A 21,678-nucleotide genomic window follows, 5' to 3' on the forward strand; every position below is an offset into this window, starting at 1 on the left:
CCCAATTTCTCATCCTTAAAATTAGATAAAACTTCCCCAGAATTGAGGAGATTCTAATTGCTGGCAGCCTTTGTTCTACAACTATGTTCCCCTGTCAATGTCATTCAAGTGACAAAAGATCCTTGTCGCACTGTACCATTGTACCTATACATATTTTATTCTGAGATTGTAATCAACATGGATTTATTACCTAACTAGGTACATATATCTCGGGAACGGTAGGTAGGTTTAACAACTTTAAGACTTAAAAAAGCTAGAACCCAGAGCCGTAAAATATATAAAAAAAAATTAATCAACTTTTGTAGTTTTTATATTTACTCTTTGGTAGTTGGAATACCTAATCTGTGGTTGGCATATTTGGCAGGCTTCTGGCTTGGAGAAAATGGTTAATTGTCAAAACAAAAAAGAAAGACAGAAGAGAAGAGTGGATCAGGAATCAGGATCATTAAACTTGTGAAGACTCTTCCGTTGAAGACGAGAGCTTTCAAGAAGTGCAGGGACGATAATACATAAATTATTTAGCAATATATTTGTGAAAATAAGTCCTAAATTAGTGTCTATTAGCAGTACCTGACAAATAAATAAGTGCCAAGTTAAAAATGACATTGCAGATGCCGGCGGTTAATTTCGGTTTCGATGTAACTTTTAGGACAGTAAAAAATAATAAAGAAGACAATGGTATTAAAAATGTATGGAAACACAACCTAAATGAGGAATTTCATATAATAAGACAGGTAATATAAGGTTTAATATAGTAAGACAGGTACATAAGTACTTTTATTTACTTGAATCTAGTATGTTTGTATCTTGTTGGGGATAAAGTAATTTTATTTTATTTTGCTTTACTGCAACGGAACCGCTCTGTATGGTTAGTAGGTATAAGTACAACAGCTCAAACTGAAAACACAAATGCAGTAATTAATATATTCAACTAATACTAGTTAGTAAACCAGCCCCGACTTCGCCCCGTTGGGTTTACCTATTACATAGATAAATAACTGTGTTGTATTCCAATTCACAATATATATAAGCCTTCCTAGTGAAATATTCTGAATGATAATAGAACCTATATTGAATTACACTGAAAAATTCTGACATAGGACCAATTTTTTTTACCAAAGAACGAACCTGTTACTAAATTTATAGAGAAGGAATGAAAATGTGTATAAACTGTACTGATGTATTGATCGCTATCAATTTGCTGTTACAGATTAAGAAGTTCTGTCTCCAGCTTCAAAACTAGATCAGATCTTCACTAAACTTACATGTGATTGACTTGATAGTACAGCTTTTGTAATGAAAAAAGAATTGTCAAAATCAGTTGAAATTTCACATAGGGCTGTGGAGTAACATCGACAAAAATTATCATGCCATATCTTGAACAAATAGTTTTTTTTTTAAATAAAAACTATCCTTAATAGAGCCAGAGTATTAGCTATGAGTATACCAAGTTGCATTTAAATCTGATCAGTAGTTTTGGAGTGAAGCATGCCCAACAGTTACAAAAATTAAAGTACTGTTGTGGGCTCTTTATTGATAGAAAAAATTATTCAATTATGAATTTTGAAATATATTTAAAGTGCAGAAATCGTCCAGTTACAGTTTTGCAGTCTGCTTTCAGGTAGTTCAGAAATATCAATGGGTTGCGATGGATACTGAGTTTCCAGGTGTGGTAGCCAAGCCAATAGGAGATTTTAGATCTACAGCTGATTACCAGTACCAACTTTTGAGGTACCATTGTGCATGTCATATAAAAATCACTTATTTAATACAAGCTGATGACTGCAACTTAGTCCACAAATAAGTTGATTTTTAACATATTCTGTTTGCCCATGGGACTAAGTTATTTTCTGGGGTAATATGTAGCCTATGTTCGTCTTCAGGATGCAAGTTCTATCTATCAATTTCATCAAAATCAGTCCAGGTTGAAAGGACAACTTTCACCTTTATCACACTAATATTATAAAGGCGAAAGTTTGTATGTGTGTGTGTGTGTGTGTGTGTGTATGTTTGTTACTCCTTCACGCAAAAACTACTGGACGGATTGGGCTGAAATTTAGAATGGAGATAGATTATACCCTGGATTAGCACATAGGTTACTTTTTATCCCAGAAAATCAAAGAGTTCCCACGGGAATTTTAAAAAACCTAAATCCACGCGAACGAAGTCGCGGGTATCAGCTAGTTAAAAATATTTTTTTCAAAGGAAATTTTATTTAAGGATCTTGTATACTCAATCTTTGTTAATTTTATTTGTAAGTTTTGTCATTTAGGCAAGATGTTACTTGCTTATCAATTTTTTCCTGCTTAGTTATTCTAGTCTAAAGTGCTGGTTTAGTCATACAGGAATTCTGTATTGAGCCTGTGCCTGTGATTTTGTATGAAACATTGCATTGTTTGTGGGCCCTGACCCATGTGAATAAGTGTTTCAATACCCAATTGAAGGTTCAGCTTGTACGCAGAATTTCCTTTTGCCTAATGCTAAAATCGATAGTTCTTTACAGATGTAATGTTGACCTACTAAGAATAATACAACTAGGCCTTACATTTATGGATGAAAATGGGAAAACTCCACCAGGCTGCACTACTTGGCAGTTTAATTTTAAATTTAATCTACAGTAAGTATTAATTAACATGCTGTAGAGCCTAAGAATATGGATACTAGATAATGCCAGTCAGTGTAAATTACGGTTTTATAAAAATCCTTGATGATGTGTCCTTCTGTGGGATGCAAGCTATATCTGTATCTTTCATTAAAATCAGTTAAACATCTGTTTAACTGATTGGCCCACATCAGTTAAACATCTGTTTAACTGATGTGGGCCATGAAAAGCTAGCATACAGACTGACACACTTTCACATTTACCTACTATATTAGTACGGATTTTCCATTGAATAAGTGTAACCAGTTTCAATGTATCTTAAGAAATCCTTAATATTGTAAGTGGCTATTTGTAGTTCAAAATTTTCTAGTAATTTCTACTACCAGCTCACTATCAAGCACTGGGCTTGTCTCAGATTGAGAAGAGTTTGTAACTTGTCTACCACACTGGCCAAGTGCACGTTGGCAGACTTCACACACCTTTGAAAACATTATGGGAAACTCTCAGGCATGCAGATTTCCATATATAAAAAATATTTGATGTTAAATTAGAATAATTGCAAACAGAAAAAGCAATCTTTTACAGGCAACCCAAGCATAAGATTCTAGAACTAAGAGTGAAGAAAGTAGTTGGTGCACCAAGTAAAATAAAGTTACAAAAACCATACATAATTAAATGATGTATATTATGTTTAAACTTAGAATAGATCCATATCCTTAGGCTCAGGTTAGTTTAATAATTTGTTGAAATCTCTTTCATATAAATCAATATGTTTTTTAAGATCAATTATTGACAGGAAGGACATGTATGCCCAAGATTCCATTGACTTGCTTCAGAATTCAGGTCTGCAATTCAGGCAGCATGAAGAACATGGTATAGAGCCCATTGAATTTGCAGAGCTATTGATGTCTTCAGGTAACATTTATGTCACAAATCAATAAAAATAACAATGAAATCAAAATATGAGGAGCAGGCGAAAATAACTGGACAAGTCCTCTTTTAATTCAACCACATTTTTTTTAATCTTTAACACTAATCATAGACACTATTTTGTTCCAGTTCAAAATTCTATCCCTGTTATTATAATGTATTAAAAAAACCTGTTAAATTGGGGTATAAAACCGGCCAAGTGCGAGTTGGACTCGTGCACCGAGGGTTCCGTACTCAGCTAGTTTTTCGACATTTTGCACGATAAATCAAACACTATTATGCATAAAAATAAATAAAAATCTGTTTTAGAATGTACAGGTAAAGCCCTTTCATATGATACCCCACTTGGTATAGTTATCTTACTTTGAAAATTGAAACATATTTAAATTTTTTTTAAATGATGTGACCACAAATTCGCTGTTTTCAGATTTATTCCTGTACTTGTGCTATAAGACCTACCTACCTGCCAAATTTCATGATTCTGGGTCAACGGGAAGTACCCTAAAACCCCAGTTAAAAAACTATTACATACCCTATTGAATATATTGTGAACTTATTGTAACATCCTTATTATAGGAGTTGTGCTAATGGATAACATCAAATGGTTGAGTTTCCATTCTGGTTACGACTTTGGTTATTTACTCAAACTTCTTACCAATCAGAACTTACCACAGGATGAAAGTGACTTCTTTGAAAGCTTGAGGCTATATTTTCCAACTGTTTATGATGTCAAAGTGAGTACCTATAACTTTGCCATGCACATACCTAATATACTTATTAACCTATGAATTTTACAAGGTGAAGCCTGGCAAGGGGACTTGATTTTCCAAAATAAAAAATAGCCCATCACTCTACAGACAGGTGATACCCTTTTTTAATCCATTGAAGGTTTTCGACGAAAATATATATTTTTCCACCCTATGAAGCAGCAATGTAGAACCAACCAACCTCGGTGGCTATCCTTCAGTGTAAACCACTGAGTTAGCTAATCACCTAGCAGGTCTTTAACAAAAACCATGCAAAAAATCACGTCGATCCGTTACTCCGCAATGATGGGATTGAAGGACAAACCAACATACGCATTTATGAAATGGGTATAATTATGATTAAGAAATACTTACATTTGAATTTCTATGCCGACAGTATCTGATGAAGTTATGCAAAAATCTAAAAGGTGGACTTCAGGAAGTGGCAGATCAGCTGGAAATAAGGAGGGTCGGTCCACAACACCAGGCTGGTTCCGATTCACATCTGACTGGCATGGCATTCTTTAAAATCAAAGAAGTAAGTACATACTGGGTGGCAGGGGTCAGCGCAGGGTTATATAAATGCACTGCTCTTGCCTACAGCCCGGTAGCACAGAGCAATCATGCGGTAGTGCGGGACGAAGGAGTGACCAACTGGCCTACGTAGTTAGGGACCTACAAGCTGACGCCCGCGACTTCGTCCGCGTGGATTTAGGTTTTTCGAAATCCCGTGGGAACTTTGATTTTCCGGGTTAAAAAGTAGCCTATGTGCTAATCCAGGATATTATCTATCTCATCTATCTCCATTCTGAATTTCAGCCAAACCCGTTCTTTCAGTGGTTTTTGCGTGAAGGAGTAACAAACATACACACACACATACACATACACACAAACTTTCGACTTTATAATATTAGTGTGAAGTGTGATGATGAAGGGTCGTCGTGGTCGTCATTTACCACGAGATCAGAAGCGTCGGACTGCTATGTCTATCCTGTGCCGGTAGCCCTGGCGTGAGGGATAGCCATATTAACATGACCCGTCACTAGGTAGCGGTCCGAGAGCGGGCCGAAAAAAAATCGGTCAAGTGCGAGTCGGACTCGCACACGAATTGTGAAAAGTAACACTTCTTAATTTTCATGGCGACCATTTTGAAATATTTATTATTGTTTGCAGATTTTCTTTGATGGTAATATTGAGAGCACCAGTGGGCATCTCTATGGATTAGGAGCACCATGTTCCCCTAATGCCAATAATAACACTCAAGAATGTGAAAACGAAAATGAAAAATTGAAAACGGAAGTTACCCATAGTTATCAAGTTAAGATGTTATAATCCATAGTATTACAACGGCGCCACCTGTTCTATTTTGATAATGAACACCAATACTGTGATTTTAAGTACCTGAGAGCATCCAGGGAAGGTGTTTATTTGACATGAGAAATAAATTTATTTGATGCGTAGGTATAATTATGTACCGAACAATTAAGCAATTTTTAAATTATGTGGTAGTTCCTACGTTAAAGGTGGGTTTTCGAGTCGAGTCTGTGGCGTCAGTGGCGCCGCGTTCGTCACGTTGCAACAGAGCGGCAGATTAATAAATATTATATATTATGCATTTTTTTTTAATTCTAATACAAGTAAGCCTTGACTGCAGTCTTGCCTGGTGGTAATGGATGATGCAGTCTAAGATGGAAGCGGGCTAACCTGGAAGGGCTATGGCAGTTTCATTAAATCCATACATCCTTTGCTTTCTACACGGCATCGTACCGGAACGCTAAATCGCGTGGCGGCACGGCTTTGCTGAAGCCTCCCACCAGACCAGACCAGAAATTTAGAAATTATAACATGCAAAACCCTGCCGGGATCGAACCTGGGACCTCCCACTACCAAGACCACAGCATTTACCACTGGCCAGGAAGGCAGAGTCATTCGAACTCAGAGGCACTGACGTCGGCGTTAGTGTCGCTGCACTCGAACGACGTTCCCTACATTTGCATAGTACATTCATCTGCCGTTTGACTCTGTCGCGGCATCACAGCTCGCCTCGAAAATCCACATGAATAAAATATTTTATTATTGATAAAAACTACAAACATGGCGTGTGGCGGACGTCGATAGGTGTAAAATATGAAATGAATGTGCAATAAATAAAAATAACGTTAAAATTATCTCGACTTTTATTACTGTTCCACAATCAAACAACACATCCATCATTTAGTTATGAAATATCGTAAAAAGGGAATGTTAACTAGTTATTAAATTATGAGTAATACTTGAGGTACAAGTCGATCTTTCAGAAGACAGGTCTTCCAGTGGACAAATTATTATTATTTCAGTATCAACTCTATTGATGTTACTTTCGTACTACGGCCGCCCGAGTGATTCTGGAGGGGTAGAGAGGAACCGGATTTCATTTTTTCTTTTTCTTATTCTTTTGGGCGGTGTCAGGAGTATTGTCGGCCTTGCGTTTTCCGGCGTTCGCGCCTTTGCCTGTCGCATTGCCGCCGGGAGTGTTCTGATTGGCGTTTCCACTTTTCTTTTTCTTTTCTGCTCTTTCTTTTTCTTCTAACTCTTGATTTTCTCTTTCGATTAACGTAATTAGCGTGTTACATCTGAGGGAGAAAAGATATAGTACTTTTGAGTTAACTCAAATTCCTCTTCTAAAATAAATAACATTGCTTTCTAAGCTATTCTAATGAACTGATAAAAAACTTGAGGGCAAATCAAGAACATTTGAATAGAATAGAATCCGAGCATTTAAATACTGTGTTAAAATAAAACGGGCCTTCACTGTCTGGTATTAAAGCTCAAGTTTGTCCATCCATCTACGCCCATGCTGCAAGCGGTAACGATACGAAATTCAAATTAGTACTACTGAATTTTCGACTTTAAATCAATCCATTTTAGGCCCATTTTACACTGACGTTATTGTTTTTCTACTGTCGGATTCTATTAAGATGTAAAATCTAATCTGAACGTGGAGCTTAAGGATGCTTTTCCACCAGAGATGTGCTATAGATGCGTTTGATATCCACCAATCATATTCATTGGTGCACATAGCTTAGCACTGGTGGAAACGGATTCAACTAATAATAATAATAATAATTCGTATAATAATAACGCTAGCTTTTTACTAGCGTTCTGGTGGCACCCTGTATAGTTTAAATGAAATGTAAAGTTTGTATGGAACAAGGCGTCGCGAAGCGCAGCACAAATGAGTTTGGATCAGGGGCCCAGAAGGAGCGGCAATGCTCGTCACCTGCGCTGCAGCTCGACGGCGGTGCGTGACTTGAGGAACCAGTCGAAGCGGAACTGCGGCGCGGCGTGCACGGCCGCACGCAGCTCCTCGTACACGTTCTCCTTGTCAAAGCCCAGCTTGTGCAGCATGCACACCAGGAACCTGAACGTACATTCATTCATATTATATGCTGCGCATGCAAAATCCGCTATGTATTTTTTTAGGATTTTCGTTTTTAATGTTAAGAGGTGTGTGTACATGACGTAGAAACCCGTTCTTTAGCACGTGTGCTAGTTCAAGAGATAATCTTTTTAGCTGTGATTTTGATCTTTTAGAAATCCTTAGTAAGGCTTTTTTTTTTTCAAAAAATTTAAGTTTTAAAGAGTCCCCTGACGTAATTTTCCACATAGTGGATTTTTCATGTGTAGCGACGATACGCAAAATGCCAAATCGCTACGATAGTAAAAACGTTAATAAAAAAAACAAAAGTAAATTATAATAAGGGTCTCTTAAATTTTAAAGGTAGGTACAGACATTCTTTGGTATTCTGCGTAAGTAATTTTTCACTATCGCAAAACACCACAATTTTGATTTTGCCATTTTGCGTTTTTGCTTTTGTGCGTCCAAACCAAAATAGTATATTACCTATCTTCTTCTTCGACGTAATTCTTTCCCTTATTGGTGCCATATGAGATTCTTAGCTGATGGAATGGTGCTCTGTATCGCGCCATTTTAGCGTCCAGCGCTTTCTTAATCGAAGCTCTCCTTTGTATCTTCGCTTCCCCCCTCTCGATCTGACCCATAATTCTGTCTACATCCTGAAGCTCGTGACACCTTTCCCAAAATACAGCAGAGTATTCCATAACCTAAAACATAAATTGGGCCCTGCTTACGAATGGTCTTTAACAAGTAGGTTAGCGCACTGCATGCGATCCAAAACCAAGGATTTTCGTCCGAAGTAGCAGTAGCACCTACTGTTTGTATGAGGGGATGAACACTAGATCCGAATTTCGTTTTCCGAAGCCGAAAAAATTGCTATACACACTCTAGTAACTAAATAGACAGATCCAAATAGCGTTATTATGAAAGGGATAGTAATACATTATACTTTTAATTCTGTTTAGAGATTGTGTATAACAGAATTTGCCATAATATATCCAATTCGTACAATTGTTCATTCAATTAACTTCTGTACTACTTGTATAAACATTTGGGCGATCGATGAACAATTCGATTCTGAGCCTCAAGTCTCAAGAATACGCCAACAACATCCGTCAAAATGGACGCAGTATATTGACATCCAGATTCGACCCAAGTTTTCTAGATCTGAATTTTCTCGAATTCAAATTGATGTAGTGCTTAGGGTTGTGTAAAGACATATAATTTGTTTCAGTTGGCAAAAGCTACTCATATCATTTGTCCATTTGCAATAAGCTACTCATAGTAATAACTAAATATAAAATGTCTGTCAAGTCTTGCAACTACAGTTGCAGTTGCAGATTTACTAACTAACTTAAAACTTACTTCCTCTGGAGTCTTGCCTTCCACATCTTTTGCAATGTTTTCGATATCATCTCTGCCATATTTCTCATTTGCTTTGATAAACTGATTGAAATCGCGTTTAGTCCAATTTGTAAACCCTAAGAACAGCACAGAGTGAGCATTAAATAAACCTTAACGTTACAGTAGGTACAGTGCGCGACAGGTTGAGATGGCAACGCACGTTAGTCGCGCTCACACGCAGCGGGTCAGCGCAGGGGGTGTGCGGGGCGTCCCCTCCCAGGTTGCCTGTCGCGCACTACAGATACACAGACAGATGTTCTTATAGACATGTACCATAACATTAACCACAGTTACCACAATGATAAACACTATCGTAGTTTCTTCCTGATTCTCAATCAGGTCTACAAATTAATTGTTAAAGATAGGCTACAAAATTATGATAGGACGAAGGAAACGTACGTTCAAATTCATTGTTTGGGAAAATACAAAATACATTTGAGATCTCACGATGTGATCAGGAATAAATATGCATCTAATACGTTTTTACCTCATTGCTTATCATTTTTGGCCACATTTTTTTTTTAAATATCATATTATATAGACTTTGCTTATGACTTCCCTACCTTGTGTCAAAAGTTGTTCTTTTTCTTGTACTTCCTCTTCAGTTAAAGCTTCAGCGTCGTCTATCTTGCGTTGTTCCTCCCTTTGGATTTTTGCGGAATCCGGACCCAACTCAGGATTTCGTGGTACTTTGTAACTAAAATAAACAATATATTCTAATACAGAAGTTTGCCCGAACACAATTTGTGCAAAATTCCTCACGCCCAATAGAAACAAAAAACTGTCTTTGACAGACATAATTTGTGGTTTGGATGACAAAAGATGGTTATGGTTCCACTGAGCGTCTCTAATGATGGAGAATGATAATCATATTTGGATTTATGTGTATAATATTATATAAAATGTTTTTATGTTCGTAAGTTTCAATCCAATTTAGTACATTAAGCTTTTTTACTTTAATGTTATTAACAGATTTCTTTTTGATAACAACTCCAACTCAGTGTGTATCAAGTAAAAATCATAGTTGTTCTTGTTACCTAAGTGTTTTTCTGTAGTGATATATTTCTTGATCCAACAGCTCAAAAAGCCGCGGCGGGAAGAACTGAAAGTCTTGAACGATGGGCTGCTTCGGCGGTCTCGGGGCCTGCATCACAAAGTGTACAAATGTAAACGAGAATGATAATTTACAAAAAAAGTTAAAAAGCAGAAAGCAGACTAACTACAGTGGAAGTGGTAAAATACTAAAGGTACAATGGTTACACAATAAAAATCAATATTTTAATTTTACGAGAAATTAAATGTTACATCAATACAAGAACAAGATTATAAGCTTTATATAACTTTTATATACTTCACACGCTTAAACGGTTGTAAGTATGTAATATGTATATAATATTTTATAATGTGAAATACTAACATATGAAAAGACATCCTTGATGTTTTACATATTTTTTAATATAATGTGATAAAATTGTAGAAAAAAATATAATTATACTCCACATAATAAATAGTTATACTTAATCTACATAATTTACTTCACATTATAAACAGTTAAAAACAGTATTAAAATACATACATATATACATGAATGTGGAGCATAAAGAGCTAACCAACAATATACATTACATAGTGTGTTCACAGACTTGTTTGAAAAAGTTAGACAAGCACAGGTACAACTACAAACTTTTTCAAAAAGGTGAGCCTGTAACGCGCACATAGCTTCAGGCCTATTCCGTATCATCCTAGCTATGCATCAAGTCGCACACTAACTGAAGCCCTATCGGTGATCAGTGATCGCCGTGATTCAGTGAAAAATCAAACCTTATTACGTGACGTTAAGATATTAAACACGAAAACAACAGACTCGTGCTATCATAAACTATAACATGGCGCTAAACATGGCGTTAGGCAACAACCAATAGCGGGCGGACGCGCGCTAGGATTGGCAGAGATATTTTCGCGCCAATCAAAAATAGGTTTTCTGTACATATACATACGGCGTAATTTATAAAAGTTGTAGTCCTGTACACAATCGAAGATTACAATCTATCGAGTGTCTTGCTGGCTCTTCTCGGAAGGAAGGGCATTCCCAACCAGCGGTAGATTCACTTGACAAACTAAAAGCACTAACTAATTCTGTTTCTATATATAGTAGAATAAAGAGATTCTTCTAGTTATAAACTCGTTTATATTAATAACAAAGTGCTTGTGAATCGTCAAATGAATTTATTAGTGGTTCATTGCACACATTCTTCATAGTGCAAATGGGTTACATAGACATTAAGCCAGAGATAATATAATAATATAGTATAATAAATAATTTACATAATATAGAAGATAAGTTACATAGGCATTAAGCCTAAGATAGTGCTGAAATCGATAGCCTGAAATCAAAGTGCGCTCTGTCTTGCTTTAACTGTATCAGACAGAGCAAAATCAGAGTGCGCTTAGTAGGTATATCAAGCTAAGATACGGAATGGGCGTGAAAAATTGCAATTTTACTATCACTTGCCTACCTTCTTCGTACAGTCTGCGCGTGATACTGCTAAGACAACCGCCCCCGCAAGCCTCAGCGCATATTTAGCTCTTTACACTTATTTACCTGTACCTTGGGCGCCTTGGGCTCGGACACGCGGAGCGCCTCGCGGAAGTACGCGTCCACGGCGTAGTTGGCTTTGCGCTCGCGCTTGGGAGGCTCGATCCAGTTACCGATCGGAACTATTTTTTGTTTTTCTCTGTAATCCTCCCCTGTATCATGAAAATAAGCCATGGTGCTATCACGAGCGGCCGAATTGAGGGTGTACTAATACGACCGTCTCTCTACGTCCTCTTTCTCAAATGAATGATTAATTAACCTCCCCCCCACCCCCCCATTATCTTATATACATATAAAAAAACTTGTCCTAACTGACTGATCTATCAATACAGCTGGAGTTAGGAACTTGAAATTTTGACAGTAGGTTCCTCTTTATCACTTGCACTCACAAAATTCCCTCCTAGGGGGCTTAAATAAGGGGAAAAAGTTTGTATGAAAATCCATCATTTTCTAATTATATCCATGAAAATTGGAATTTGAGCTTTTGGGATTTTTGGAAATTATATGCTCTCACTGATTTTCAAAAGTCCACCAGGCTGAAGCCAGACCGGGTCAGCTAGTATTATATTATGTAACATGAGTGGCAGACAATGCTAAGCCTTAATCCGTGGATCTAGAAACTTGAAATTTTGCATTTAGGTTCTACCTTAACCTGGACTGGGATCCAGTAAGGATTTTGAGAAATTCAAATTAGATCCTTAAAAAATCCAACTCTGAGCGGACCAAGTCGCGGGAATCGGCTAGTTCAAACCTTCAAATTGATACACGGAATCGGTCGCGCCCGGAGTGTCCATGGAGAACGCTCTCAGCGACGACTCGCCGAGACTCTCCAGCTTTTGCTTTAGTTCTTCAGTCTGAAAGCAAACCAAGTTGAAGTGAACCTTACTGCAAAGCGGTGATAGCCTAATGGTTAAACGCATATACCGTTTTCATTCTGTCATGGGTAAATAAAAAAATCGGGAACAGTTCCATACAATATTACAAGTTATACCTATCAATTTTATGTAGAATACTGCAAGTTAATGACGGACTGCGCAACTATGTGTATATGTGATTTAATAAATAATTTTTTTTCGTGAACACGTTTTAATTTTTTTTTTACGTAGCCATAAATTCATGGTTTTCGGATTTTTTTGCTTTACTTGTGCTATGAGACCTGCCCACCTGCCAAACTTCATGATTCTAGGTCAATGGGAAGTACCTCTTAGGTTTTCTTGACAGACACGGACATACAGACAACAAAGCGATCCTATAAGGGTTCCTTTTTCCTTTTGGGGTACGGAACCCTGAAAATGAGAAAATTGTAAACCTTTGATTCTCCTTTGGCCAGAATCGAGTCGATATCTTCATCAGTGATCTCCGAGTCCTTGGAAGAGAAGACATGGTTGGCGCCGTGACGGATCATGTTGAGCATCTCGTCCTTGTTGAGCTGGTTCTTGATGTCCACCAGGCGGCCCGACTGGATCACCAGCTTGTCCAGGCGAAGCTTCACTTCTGCTCGCTCCACGATCTTCTCCTCCACTGTGTTCTCGGTGATGAGACGGAAAACGCGCACCTATGGAGAAAATAAATTTTTAAACATAGATAAAAAAAGATAATATTAATCCCCTCTTTTCTTCACTGGGGTGAAGTGCCTCCAACTTGTCAGTTGGAAATTTGTCACTTTGTCATCCAGCCGGCAGCGCTGTGAAGACGTGCAGCATACCTGCTTCATCTGTCCGATGCGATGCGCGCGGTCCATGGCCTGCAGGTCCATCTGGGGGTTCCAGTCGGAGTCGTAGATGATGACGACGTCGGCGGACGTGAGGTTGATGCCGAGCCCGCCGGCGCGCGTGGACAGCATGAACACGAACTTCTCACTGCCCGGCGCGTTGTACTCCTCGATCTGGCGGTTGCGGTCCTCGTGCGGCGTCTGGCCGTCGAGGCGGCAGTACTTGTACTGGCGCCAGTGGCAGTAGTCCTCGAGGATGTCCAGCATACGCGTCATCTGCGAGAACACGAGCACGCGCGAGCCCTGCTGCTGCAGCTTGGGCAGCAGCTTGTCGAGGATGGCCAGCTTGCCGCAGTTGTACACGAGGTGCTCGTCCGTGGTGTAGGGCGGGCCCGGCTCGGCGCCGTCGAACAGGTACGGGTGGTTGCAGCACTTGCGCAGCTGCATCAGGATGTTCTGCAGCCGCATCTTCTCCACTTTACCCGCGCCGTTTACTGCAAAAATTAATTACTACATGATGCCCATGAGGTTTTTAAAAATCCCAGGGAACTCCATGGTTTTCCAGAATAAAAGTAATCTCTAGTCTGTTCTGGAAGAAATTTAAAAACTATTTAATTTAGTTATTACAGACAGAGTTGCTAAACTTGAGTTCATACATAACTTACCTACATCAATATCTTTCATCAGAACCTTTGTGTACCATTCTCTTTGCATTTTACTCAAGCCCACATACACTTTAAGTTCCTTTTTGGGTTTCAGTTTCTTTTCTACTTCAGCTTTAAGACGTCGCAATAAAAATGGTCTCAAAACTGCATGCAACCTTGACACCAACTGATTGTCGCCTAAAGCCGCATTTGTGTTAAACCAGGCATCAAAATCCTGTAAATTAAAAAAAATACTGTAAAACTGTGAGAAAAAATTTAACACCTACATTTATTATGTTATGTTTTGATGGAATTAAATAATATGTATAGCGCATAACTAAGTTGTTTTCTGCGGTAGTGGAGCGTAGTGTAATGCGGGAGGGGTGGCATTGTCACAAGTTGACGAATCACTGAGCTCTCGCATTACGTCATCGCAGCCCGCACCGCTCCGCTACCGCAGGAACCTACTAAGTTATACGTTATGCATGTACCTAGCTTAAACTTTGGCTAACAAGTAACAACCAAGTTTATATGAACTTTATGCTTACAGGTGTATACTCATAATAAAATGAACTTTTATGAGGATGTTTTTAGAAAAACACCTCAGATCTCATGTGAACAAGAGTAAACATTGAAGTATATCAAATAATGAGTAATACTTACATCAGAACTATTAAATACATCAGGCAAGAGGAAGTTGAGTAAAGCCCATAGCTCATGAAGGTTGTTCTGTAACGGCGTACCAGTCAACAGAAGTCTATTCATGCTCTTGAACTCACGAAGCAGTTCTGAGAGCTTAGACTTTTCATTCTTGATGCGGTGAGCTTCATCTATCACCATGTAGCGCCAGTTGAACTTTTTGAACACAGACTTCTCTCTTATAATCATTTCGTATGACGTTATACACACATCCCAGTTACCAGGCATCAGTGTTTCTCTAATAAATATATTCTAAAACAAAACAATGAATACTTAAACTTGGTAAAATTATATTTGTTTCGAAAGTTATGACCATGTAAAAACCAGCCATGCCAGTATTTGGGTATTTTCCCAACATTTTGCACGATAAATCAAAAACTGTTATACATAAAAATAAATAAAACTCTGTTTTAGAATGTACAAATAAAGCCCTTTCATATGATACCCCACTCGGTATAATTATCTTACTTTAAAAATTGAAACACATTTTAATTTTTTTTTAATGATGTCACCACAAATTCACGGCTTTTGGATTTATTCCTTTACTTGTAGCATATACCTGCCAATCTTCACGATTCTAGGTCAACGGGAAGTACACTAGGTGTTTCTTGACAGACACAACGGACAAACGGACGGACAGACGGTTTAACTATAAGTGTTACATGTGACTTACCCTAGTTTCTTGATCACCAATAAGACACACTGCTTTGATAGAGGGACACCATTTTTTAAATTCATTCATCCAATTTGTAAGTGTTGATTTTGGCACAATAACTATATGAGGTCCAGGCACATTCCTATAAAACATTACTTTATAGGTGAAACATTTTAATGCAAATAATAATTAAAAACCAGTCAAGTGCGAGTCGGACTTGCACACAAAGGGTTCCATACCATTGTACAAGATACAACACTACTTACAATATTTTTTTAAATTTGCATGGTGGCTATGTTGAATTTTTATTTTTTGTTGTTATAGTATACTCTATGAAAATTTCAGCTCTATATGGTCTATATGGTTTGAGATACAGGCCACTGACATACAGATCGATGGACAAACAGACAGACAGCAGTAGCCTAATAATAGGGTCCCATTGCGGAACCCAAAAAATGAAACAAAATCAAAAAAATTGATGCTGTTAATCAACTTATCAAGTATTTGTTACAATACTATTTAATTGATGATAAATAATAATAAAAAGTTACTTTTAAAACTTAGAATAATGAACTTTAAAATCATGCTGTATCATACTTTTAAATCATGTTTTCTAATAAATGAAAACTAAAGGAATGTCAGTGAAATTAACATAAAATAACCTCAACAAACTACATTAATAATAATTATTAACTTCCTAGTTACATCATAATATGAACAAGTACTTACTTAAAATGTTTCATATACCCAAGAAGAGAAATAGTCTGCAATGTTTTTCCTAATCCCATCTCATCAGCCAAAATTCCATTAATACCATTTTCATAAAGTGAAATCATCCAATTCAACCCTCGCACTTGGTAGTCCCGCATTTCTCCATTCTTGATGTAGTGTGGGGATGACTCAAAGCGAAATATCGTCTTCTGCTTGATGTTAGTTTCAGCAAGGAGTTCTTCATCTTCTTCTTGCTCTGTTTTTCGATGGCGGTGGCTATCAAAGATGATAGATATATTTAATTGATTTACTTTATACAAAAAAAAGAAAATTGAGCCAGTAATGAGTTTACTAAGTAAACATATGTATATAAATAATGTGTAAATATACACATGTTGTGGGGTCTCAGATGCACTGCAACTATGGATGTGACGCCTTTTCTGTTAGATTGTCAGTTTGAGTAACCAAACAATCCATTAATTTCTAATTCAATATTTGGTTTCGAGTCAATGTCACCAAATACAAAATTTCAGGTTTGTAACTCATTATGTCTATGAGCTAAAGGCCTGTTACATGCGGATAGACAGACAGACAGAGTGACATTATAGGACTCCTTTTTTACCCTTTGGGTATGGAATCATGAAAAGATAATTTTCCGCTTTTAGTGCAAAATGTCTGGCTTGATATAGCGCTGAGTTTGGCTTATGTATTTTAAGGCCTGGTAATCTGTTATTCTATAAATAAAATAAGAAACCTAAGAAAAAGAAATCAATACACACAATATACACTAAAAAATACTACTAACTCTCCTGCACTAGGGGTTTCAGGTTCTTTGATCTTCTTGGGCCTGCCAGCCTTAGCTTTTGGTGGACTACTTCCCGACTTATTAGAGTTGGTCATAAAATGAGAAAATATCTCGGTCTGTTTCAGTAAGAAATCGAATCTTTTAGAGCGATCAGTTTCAATCTTACTTTCGAAGTCTCCTTCCTTACCCCTGGATGACGGAGTATCACTCGAAGAGGCATTCTGTAATGAAACAAAGCCAATCGTAATAGAAACTAAACTAGAAGGAATATCAAAATACAGGGCTAGTGTGTCCAAGGCATTAAATGTATAACACAAATAATTGCAATTACACTTACAGAATTTTCGCCCACATCTGCTGTATCCATTGGCTCTTCGGCTTGCGACATTGTCACAAAAAATTAATTACGCACAAATGTCCACCGAAATTTCCATACGTTATTTTTATTTAAAATATAATATAGATTAATTTACCAATTTATGTCAAACAAACACTAAAAGCTTCGTCTTTACATAAAAATAATATCAATACGGGACAAAATATCTCCCTACAAAGCCAGACACCAAGCGGCTAGTGTTGCCTGCTGCTTTCTGAAAAATGCACTTTTATGTATAATTTTTATCCATCGAACAGCAATGTTTGACGTTTACAGTGTTACCCGTGACGACTGTACGTAGGTCAGCGCGGGTCTTTTTAAATTCTTAGGAATCAATACCTAATAAAAATATTTCTGATTGCTACTGTCTCGTCCGAGTTTAATAAACTAAAAAAATAAACTTCTTGGGCCCGTCATTTCTAATTTTATGTAAGTACCTCTGGGTAGTTGTACATAAAGTTATTGACACACGTGACACGACTGCGCATAACAGACTGAAACGTTTAAAGTGCGGAAACCCGCACAGAGCAAGGAATATACTACTCTCTAACGAAAGCCCAGAGTGAAGAAGAACATTATTAACACCACTCTATGGATAAAGATAATTCAAAGGAGACAAGAAAGTAGAAACCCTTGAACCCATTCAATCTGATTCGGCCGGCCAAACTGGATATCAGGACAAACATAAAACTAGAGTTAATTAATAAAAGAAAGATTTAAAAATCAATTTTTATTTTCTAAAGCTCCTTTTATTAAAGTATTGAGGTATCTATTTTTTTCATTTTCCCCGTCCAATTTGCTATAGATTTTCCAATTCACCTGTAATAGAATAACAGTATAAATCCATACTAATATTATAAATTCGAAAGAGTGTCTGTCTCTGTCTGCTAGCCACAGAACAAGGGGGTTATCTATGCTTCTAGCTTTTCTCAGCTTATCCGTTTAACCAATTTTGACATTTGGTACAGAGACAGCTTACTTTCTAGGGAAGGAACTTTTCATCCCGCAAAATTAGAGTTCCTATAAGATTTAAATAATCTAAATACATGTGGAAAAAGTTGCAGCCTTCATCTATTTGGCACGGAGATAGCTTGGCTACAAGCAACTTTTTATCCCAGAAAATCGAAGTCCCAAAAGTATTTTAAATAACCTAATCTGGTTACTAAATTTATGGAAAAGATGGGAACACAACTTATTTGAGTAAAGCAAGTGTATTCAAACTTACTATGGCTGCATAAAATCCTAATGTATTAAGTTCTCTAACTTTAGATGAATAGTGTCCAATTGGATTCCCAGAGTTAAGAAAAGCATTTCTATTGGCAATGACTAAAGCTATCCAATAGTTATTGTCAATTGGTTTTGAGAGGAGGCCGAACTTTGCTTCTGAAAATGCTTTGTCCACAGGTACTGGAGAACCTTGGTGATCATTGCAAATAATTATATCTGCAAAACAAATGGTATTTAATAAGAATGTATTATTCAAACTTACCTCCTCTCTTACCTCTTATTACTTACCTCCTCTTTGATGGTGTGACAAAATATGATGTCCTATAACATATTCCTTACCCCCACGAGATTTCTGTAGAACTTTCATTATATCTATAAACATTTTGTCTAATGCATTGTATTGTTTTGGGTAATTTTCATCTGGCACATAGTCTGTATACTTTTTCGCTAAAACTACAACTTGTTTATCAGTAAGAAGATTTATTGGACCATCTTTGATAAATATTTTTGCCATGTTATGAATTGACAGAATTTCCCTTCCATACTGTTGGCAGTGTTTACCGTAAGAATGATTCAAATAATCTGGACTTAGGACTTTATTCATTAACTCAGCAGGATATATTTGTAGAAGTCCTAAATAGGACACACAACTTGAAAACACTCTTCCATGTTTTTTAATTTCCTCCGAGCGTTCTGGCCTTTTCAATTCTTCTATTATTTTACAAAAAAAATCTTCAGTATTAGGTGTAAAGTTAAATGTACCATAGGTAAGTATCAGCCTTTCGAGATCCTTTAATCTAGCCTTTGATAAAGATGTTACCAGAGTGGCTGCAATAATATTTAAACAGTTTTCATGCAATGTTAAAGTAGATGTTCCAACTAATGCCACATGAACATTGCACATAATTGACAATCTTGGTATTTCATGCTGTAAGCTTTCAAGCAAGTCGTAGACTTTATTATCATCTGACAATTTAGTTGAGTACCGAATTATTTTTAATAATGCAGCAAGAGAAACTTCATGGATTTCCTTAGAATTTTCTATTATTTTTTCTATGACTTTTGTTACTAATGACATACTCCTAATAGGAGTTTTACTTTTGAATAATCCCATAGCTATTATAGCCAGTTCATCTATGCTAAACATTGGAAATTGTTTCTCAATTTGAACTTCTAAATTATGAATATTAATTGGTGAGTTTCTTGTGATTCCAATGAAAAACAAAGTTTTAACAATTTGATTTTTCGTTAATTGATGTGCTTTTGAAACTAGCTTTTGTAAACACTTATGACAAAAGTCACTGACCCTTGTAACATTTAACATATAAAACAGAGAGACAAATAATAGCATTTGTTCATATGACCATTTGTTCATTCTTCTGATACATGCATCATCTAAAGCTGCCCATACTTCTATGTAATTTCTTGTTCTTATTGATTCTGTCTCAGGACACTTCGCTAGACTGTAAAACAATGAAAGTAACTCTTCATCAGTGGCTAAATTAATACTGTCTGTTAAAATGTCTATAAAGTCGTCAAACTGTTTGTTTGATATACAAATATTATGTTCATAACAGTATGTACCTAAAGCTGAAAACGTTTGGAAAATTTTATGGGGATTTCCTTTCAACTCTTTTATGTCTAGTGTTTTTAGGAATTCTTCTTTTTGTATGGACTGTTTGTAGTTTTCCCTGCTGTTAAGAAAATCAATTGCATATCCACTGCTTTGCATTATATTGTATGCGTATTTATTTTCATTTTCCATAAACATTTTAACACCCAAACTTGGTGTTTTGTGATATTTTCTGAAGTTATAAACTCTATTCATTTGGGAGAATAGCGAGTGATTATCCTTAAAGCGTTTAATAAATGAAAAATTTCGAAGAATTTTTATAACATATACCATGATAGAAGTATATCGTTGAATAGTACGATAATTACACAACAAATTCAGAAAATAGTGCCGGGAAAAAAAGTTTATTTTTTATCAACTATTTGGGTCTTTTTATTATGAAAATGTATTATCTATTCAACAATTTAAAATTATTTTGAGGTTATGTCATGGTTCAAATAAACCATAAACAATCATGAATCATAGAGTAAAAGGTGCACTGGGTGTTGGCCGTTTGCTGGCGTGCGTGCGGTGTCTTTTTGGAGTGTTTTTTGTTAAAAGTGGCCGGTTTTTGTGTTTTACTGGTGTCTTTTGGTGGTGAACCATTGGAATTGACTGGGAAGCACTCTAAAGGGGCGCCACGCCTGTGTCAGTGAGCGCCGGCACAGACGAAGCTATACATAAATACAATTCTGAATTTCCTAACTTAAATACTAAATAACTACAAACTTGACATTGGCTAATCTGTGTAAAGCCACACGAGAGAGAGAGAAAAAAGGTGCACTGAGTTACACAGAACAAAATAAAGGCAGAGACGTGCTACCTAAACATGATTGTGCACTTCAGCTTTAATTCCCTGCAAAAATAAATTCTGTTGCATTAGCATAAAGTCCAATTTCTAATATAATTATGCTAAGCGGAAAAACGAGCCGAGCGAGAGGTCTGTAAATTGGAGTGTGTCACTGTCTAATGGATTGCAAGCATAAAAAAATATTTTCTATGGTACGAATTATGATGTAGCTCACAAAGTTCTTATTCATTGTTTATTTAATTTCAAACAACAAGATTACTTTCTTTTGTTTTCGCAGTAATTTTCATACTGTTATCTTTATTTTATAATGTCATTTAAATATCATTTAGTTTAAAAAGTATTATAAATATTTTTTTAAATTAATAGGATGACAACACTGGGTGTCAAGCAAAACAATATGGCGAACATTCTGTACTATACTATACAGAAGTAGTAAGGTAACCATAATTTGATTGTTTAATGGAAGTGTTTTTTTCTGTTTATCGATAGATTTCCCAAAAATGAAGACTTAAGGCAAAAATGGATCGCTGTCGTTCCAGGAAATATCACCAAATATTCGGCAGTGCACTGATTTTTTTTTTTTAAAGAAACGCTGTACCATCAATTTTCCCAAAAGTATGCCTTGCTTACGAACTTCCTAAAACTGTTTAGGACCTAAACACATGCACCAGATTATACAAAATAATTTTACTTACCTATATTATAGGTACCCATACTTAACATGACTGGTACTTTTTCGCAGAAATTTAACA

At 36.6% G+C, this 21,678-nt stretch overlaps 3 protein-coding genes across 5 annotated transcripts; 1 reads left to right on the plus strand and 2 right to left on the minus strand.

Annotated features, from left to right (window-relative positions):
* Nucleotides 1-348: 348 nt before the first annotated feature.
* On the plus strand, nucleotides 349-6,446 carry LOC123866320 (CCR4-NOT transcription complex subunit 7-like). Of its 2 annotated transcripts, none has more exons than XM_045907797.1 (7): nucleotides 349-734; nucleotides 1,622-1,731; nucleotides 2,504-2,617; nucleotides 3,399-3,517; nucleotides 4,109-4,266; nucleotides 4,676-4,816; nucleotides 5,452-6,446. In XM_045907797.1, exons 1-7 carry the CDS (start codon nucleotides 600-602, stop codon nucleotides 5,608-5,610), a joined length of 936 nt encoding a protein of 311 aa, XP_045763753.1. In that variant the 5' UTR covers nucleotides 349-599; the 3' UTR covers nucleotides 5,611-6,446. The 2 variants fall into 2 exon arrangements, with proteins under 2 accessions (XP_045763753.1, XP_045763751.1); XM_045907795.1 differs by having other exon boundaries at nucleotides 350-734; nucleotides 3,384-3,517.
* Nucleotides 6,438-17,486, minus strand: LOC123866315 (chromatin-remodeling complex ATPase chain Iswi). 2 transcript variants are annotated; one of them, XM_045907789.1, is made up of 16 exons: nucleotides 17,238-17,486; nucleotides 16,901-17,121; nucleotides 16,114-16,371; nucleotides 15,403-15,526; nucleotides 14,694-14,981; nucleotides 14,052-14,265; nucleotides 13,381-13,880; nucleotides 12,985-13,230; nucleotides 12,427-12,529; nucleotides 11,688-11,827; nucleotides 10,117-10,223; nucleotides 9,643-9,776; nucleotides 9,041-9,156; nucleotides 8,162-8,382; nucleotides 7,538-7,678; nucleotides 6,438-6,890 (listed from the first exon to the last, which is right to left on the minus strand). In XM_045907789.1, exons 1-16 carry the CDS (start codon nucleotides 17,286-17,288, stop codon nucleotides 6,689-6,691), a joined length of 3,066 nt encoding a protein of 1,021 aa, XP_045763745.1. In that variant the 5' UTR covers nucleotides 17,289-17,486; the 3' UTR covers nucleotides 6,438-6,688. The 2 variants fall into 2 exon arrangements, with proteins under 2 accessions (XP_045763745.1, XP_045763743.1); XM_045907787.1 differs by having other exon boundaries at nucleotides 11,682-11,827.
* Nucleotides 17,487-17,991: 505 nt separating this feature from the next.
* Nucleotides 17,992-20,573, minus strand: LOC123866319 (FAST kinase domain-containing protein 5, mitochondrial). The gene is made up of 3 exons (XM_045907794.1): nucleotides 18,792-20,573; nucleotides 18,502-18,719; nucleotides 17,992-18,095 (listed from the first exon to the last, which is right to left on the minus strand). The coding sequence occupies exons 1-3, from the start codon at nucleotides 20,407-20,409 to the stop codon at nucleotides 18,000-18,002; spliced, it is 1,932 nt and encodes a 643-aa protein (XP_045763750.1). The 5' UTR covers nucleotides 20,410-20,573; the 3' UTR covers nucleotides 17,992-17,999.
* Nucleotides 20,574-21,678: the final 1,105 nt, after the last annotated feature.

The sequence above is a fragment of the Maniola jurtina genome, chromosome 6, assembly GCF_905333055.1.
Source record: "Maniola jurtina chromosome 6, ilManJurt1.1, whole genome shotgun sequence".
Classification (NCBI taxonomy): domain Eukaryota; kingdom Metazoa; phylum Arthropoda; class Insecta; order Lepidoptera; family Nymphalidae; genus Maniola; species Maniola jurtina.

Bases quoted from the DNA above. Each gene is read 5' to 3' on its own strand.
- LOC123866320 (XM_045907795.1), top strand. From the start codon at position 600: ATGACATTGCAGATGCCGGCGGTTAATTTCGGTTTCGATGTAACTTTT. The intron at 735-1,621 runs GTAATATAAGGT...GTCTGCTTTCAG, and splicing joins AATTTCATATAATAAGACAG to GTAGTTCAGAAATATCAATG. The intron at 4,267-4,675 runs GTGAGTACCTAT...CTATGCCGACAG, and splicing joins CAACTGTTTATGATGTCAAA to TATCTGATGAAGTTATGCAA.
- LOC123866315 (XM_045907787.1), bottom strand. From the start codon at position 17,288: ATGTCGCAAGCCGAAGAGCCAATGGATACAGCAGATGTGGGCGAAAAT. The intron at 13,881-14,051 runs GTAAGTTATGTA...TAATTTTTGCAG, and splicing joins GATGAAAGATATTGATGTAG to TAAACGGCGCGGGTAAAGTG. The intron at 9,157-9,642 runs GTAGGGAAGTCA...TGCTGTTCTTAG, and splicing joins AGAACAACTTTTGACACAAG to GGTTTACAAATTGGACTAAA.
- LOC123866319 (XM_045907794.1), bottom strand. From the start codon at position 20,409: ATGGTATATGTTATAAAAATTCTTCGAAATTTTTCATTTATTAAACGC. The intron at 18,720-18,791 runs GTAAGTAATAAG...TTTGTTTTGCAG, and splicing joins GTCACACCATCAAAGAGGAG to ATATAATTATTTGCAATGAT. The intron at 18,096-18,501 runs GTAAGTTTGAAT...ATTCTATTACAG, and splicing joins TAGGATTTTATGCAGCCATA to GTGAATTGGAAAATCTATAG.